The following is a 4256-nucleotide window of genomic DNA, read 5'->3' as shown; positions in this document are numbered from 1 at the left end:
GCAATACAAAAAGTCTACTCGAATTGATGTTGAACTTCAGAACGAAAATGAGAAGTCTTGCAAATAATGGACTGAAGTCTTGAAGAGGGATGTTGTAGTGATGAAGTTTCTTGCTGAAAGGGGATTAGCTTTTCGTGGTGACAATCAGTTGCATAACTCTCCTAACAATGGAAATTATCTTTTGTGGTAGGTTGTATTGATCTGTTAGCTGAATTTGATTCATTTCTAAGAGAACACATTCAAAGATATGGAAATCCAGGAAAGGGAAATGTATCATATCTTTCAGCAAACATATGCAATGAATTCATTAATATATTAGGAGGCAAAGTTTTAAAGCAAATAGTTTCTGAAATCAAGGATGCTAAATATTATGGAATTAGCATCGATTCAACCCCTGATATTATTCATGTAGATCAGCTCACACTTGTTATTCGCTATGTACTTAAAAACAGAAATGTAGTAGAGCAATTTCTTCAATTTATTCCAATTGAACAACATGATGGAGAATACGTATTCAATCTTGTGGTTGGTATTTTTCAGTTTCATGGAATAGACATCAAAAATTGCCAATCACAATCTTATGATAATGCCAGCAATATGAGTGGAATATATTCTGGTGTGCAAGCCAGATTCAGAGAGATTAATTATTTAGCAGAATGGGTTCCATGTGCTGCCCACAGCCTAAACTTAGTTGATTCAGCTGCCGTGGAGTGTTGTTCAGCAGCTGTAAATTATTTTGGTGTCATACAGTCAGTTTATAATTTTTTCTCAGCTTTAACGAAGAGATGGTCAACTCTTAAAAAACTTCTTAAAGAAAACGTATTTGTTTTACAAAGCTTATCAGAAACTAGGTGGTCCTCTAGAAGTGATGCCACAAGAGCTTTCTATGCAAATTACTTACAAAGTCGTCAACCATTATGTGAAGTCACTTACAGCAAATATCAACCACCAGCAGCTGTTCATGAAGCGAAATCACTGGTTAAACATTTAGACTACTTTGAAACTGCGTTAATGTGTGTGATTTAGAGAGATTTACTTCAAAAGATGAATATTGTCAATAAAGCCTTACAGGAGCCGGGTATTGAGTTGTGCACCATCATTAAACTGTACGATGGTCTCGAACAGTATTTTCATGATACAAGCAGTAAGTTTCAAACATTCGAAGGCCAGGCAAAAGATCTCACAGAATCTGATTACAAAGAAATACGAATAAGAAAACAACGCAAGCAAATACGGAAGCGATTTGATGACAAAGTTATGGATACAAGTAATCCCAGTTTGAATGTTAGTGCCAGTGATAATTTCCGTATTCAACAGTATTACGTTATCATAGACAGACTTAATAATGAGATGGAAAAACGCATAGCAGCTTATAAAGTATTGTACGAAAGGTTTAACTTTCTTCTTGACAACAGATCTTTGTCGAGTGAGGAAGTAGTGGCTAAAACCAAGGCATTAATTCAGTTGTATCCATCAGACCTCGAAGACGAGTTTAAAGATGAGTTTTTGCTGTTTTCTCAAATGTTTAGTGATGGTAAATCGGTGTCTGATAAGATTAAGCTGCAAATAGACGATAAACTAGTTGCAAGTTTTCCAAATGTTAATATCGCTTTCAGGATTTATCTCTCTATATTAGGCACGAATTTAGAAGGTGAACGTTCTTTTTCAAAATTAAAACTGATAAAAACTATCTGCGTTCAACTATGGGACAAGCCTGACTATCCTCCCTGGCACTGCTTTCAATTGAAAATGAAGTAATGCGGCAGATGACATTTGAAGATGTTATAGTTGATTTTGCAAATACCAAAAGTCAAAAAGTTAATGTCATCTAATTATACTGTATGATAATAAACATTTTTATCAGTTATGAATATTATGCTGCATCTGTGTGATTGTTTTATTAATGAAATGAAAAACACTTTAAAATTTCTTTTTTTTTCATTTCTTTTGTAGGCCCCTGTAGATTCATAGGCTCTAGGCACAGTGCCTATAGTGCCTAATGGATAAGATGGCCCTGACTGCCGGGCATGTAGGCTTTACGTTTTTACTACCCGGCTGCCGGGCATGCAGACACGGCGATAAAAATTACAAAAATACGAATAACCGACAACTAACAAACATTTTTTAAATTTTCATTGTAAAATTAAACAATGAACAACATCAATTCCACTTGAAACTAAAAATTTATCAGCTCTAATCGGCTTGCAGACCTTGCTTGAAAGACCGCGTGCAATAAGGAAACGCTTTTAGAAAAGCCTAAAAAATACTTTATAAAAACGAAAGTGAAACGACATTAATACTATTAAATTACAGTATTCATATTAATATATATATATATATATATATATATATATATATATATATATATATATATATATATATATATATATATATATATTGAAAAAACATGCCTCAATAATGATATAAAGGAAAAAAAGAGGCTAAGGTTGTTAATAGTGAATTAACTTTAGTTGGTTGGTAATGATATGCTGTCAAACATGAACAAATCTATTTTGGAAATAATTTTGAAATATAAATTATTTAATTTTTGTATCATTTAACACAGCTTTTGATTCTATCAAACCTTATATAAAATCTGACAACTCAAACATATTTTATATTTACTGTACTTACCTTAGCTACAATTTTATTGCAGAAAGCGTTTGAGCAATTGATAAAAATAATGTGGTTAATGATTTTATTAGTTTTAATTAAATACTTTTGTTTATATGTTATAACAATTTTTAATAACAAGTTTGGATGTCGTTATCCGCTATAAATTTTGCCAAGTTTGTAAATACCAGGATTTAATTTATTGAGGTGAAAATCATCTTCATGCGTAGTTGTGTTTGCTGTAAGAAAGCGATAAGCTAGCCATTATATTAAGATTATTATTTTGAATAATATTAAAAATGATAATTATGGAAGAAAGCAAAAGATAAAAAAAATTAATGATAATAAAGTAATTAAAAAAGATAAAAAAAAAATTGGTCAGAAGATGAGCAAAAGAAAAAATGACGAAACGTTAAAAAGAAAATCAAAAATTTAATTACAATTTTTCAGGTCTATTTAAAAGATTGTTTCGATGCATGACAGGCACCCCAAGCCAAAAAAACATTTTTTTAAATTGATGCAGAGCTGCAAAAACAAAAATATTAGTTATTTAGGTCTTTAGGTTTTATATAGGTATTTAGGTATTAGGTATTTAGGTTGATGCTCTATTTATAAATATAACAAAAAGTTATATTTATAAATAGAGCATCAACCTAAATATCGCTTTTAAAATAGTATAAAACCTTTATATAAAAGCTATATATATTTATATATACATGTATGTATGAATGTGAGATTAAAAAGTCTTCAATAGACAGCGGTCAATTTCATTTAAATACTTTTATCATGCGTACCACTGCGAAATAATTCAGTAATTTGTTCGATACAAACATCTGCGTGTACAAACAGATATTACTTTAAATAAATATACCTCTATAAAAGTATAGATACGATTCTTCTGAGTCACGTAGAGGATAGCTCTTAAAAAAAAATATACTGATGGCTGATATTAGGCGAGAAACAGATAATTCACCGACTGCAAAAATTACATTTAGAAAACAATAAAAATTAGAAAAATCACGAACTTTAAGTTTAATACTTTTATATTTATAACGAGCGAACAAAAAAATTGATTAAACAAACAACTGCATTAAATCGTTATACATGTGCCATCTCCCAGCGTCCGGATGTTTCACAAATGAATTATATCGCCCGCCAAATGTTTCTCCGGTATGATTGTCAACACCGTAAAGATTATACACGGGCTCTATACGTTGATCTAAGAAAAAAAAATTATATTATCTTAATGTTTACTTCTAAAATTTAAAGTTGTATTTTGCATGTATATATATGTATATGTATAAATGTATGTGTACGTAAATTAAAAAGTTTCAATAAAATCAAAAACCTTACAAACTTTCATCACAAAATGGACTTTTTTTTATCTGTAATAAGTTTTTTTCATGGTACCAAAAGTATTTATATTATATTATACATAAATATGAGTATTTTGTAAGTTTTATATTATACTTAAATTTTGTATTATACATAAATATAATTTTTATATTATACTTATATATGAGAAAAAGTGTTAATTTTTGTCTTTATTTTTACAAATCAATAGCTAAAAATTACTTTTTCTTGATTTTTATGTCATTTATGTTTATTTCAGAAACAACATAAATCTGTCAAAAAAAAACTCC

General features: G+C 29.6%; 1 protein-coding gene across 1 annotated transcript; it reads left to right on the top strand.

Moving 5' to 3' along the window:
* The first annotated feature begins 1044 nt into the window (after positions 1-1044).
* LOC136074156 (uncharacterized) lies at positions 1045-1758 on the top strand. The gene has a single exon (XM_065786461.1). It carries the CDS (start codon positions 1045-1047, stop codon positions 1756-1758), a length of 714 nt encoding a protein of 237 aa, XP_065642533.1.
* The last annotated feature ends 2498 nt before the right edge of the window (positions 1759-4256 follow it).

This window comes from Hydra vulgaris, chromosome 01 (genome assembly GCF_038396675.1).
Source record: "Hydra vulgaris chromosome 01, alternate assembly HydraT2T_AEP".
Classification (NCBI taxonomy): domain Eukaryota; kingdom Metazoa; phylum Cnidaria; class Hydrozoa; order Anthoathecata; family Hydridae; genus Hydra; species Hydra vulgaris.
The sequence above is the reverse complement of the archived record's forward strand: the minus strand, read 5'-3'. Positions and strand labels throughout refer to the sequence as shown.

Excerpts from the sequence above, each read along its gene's own strand:
- LOC136074156 (XM_065786461.1), top strand. The coding sequence starts at position 1,045 with ATGAATATTGTCAATAAAGCCTTACAGGAGCCGGGTATTGAGTTGTGC.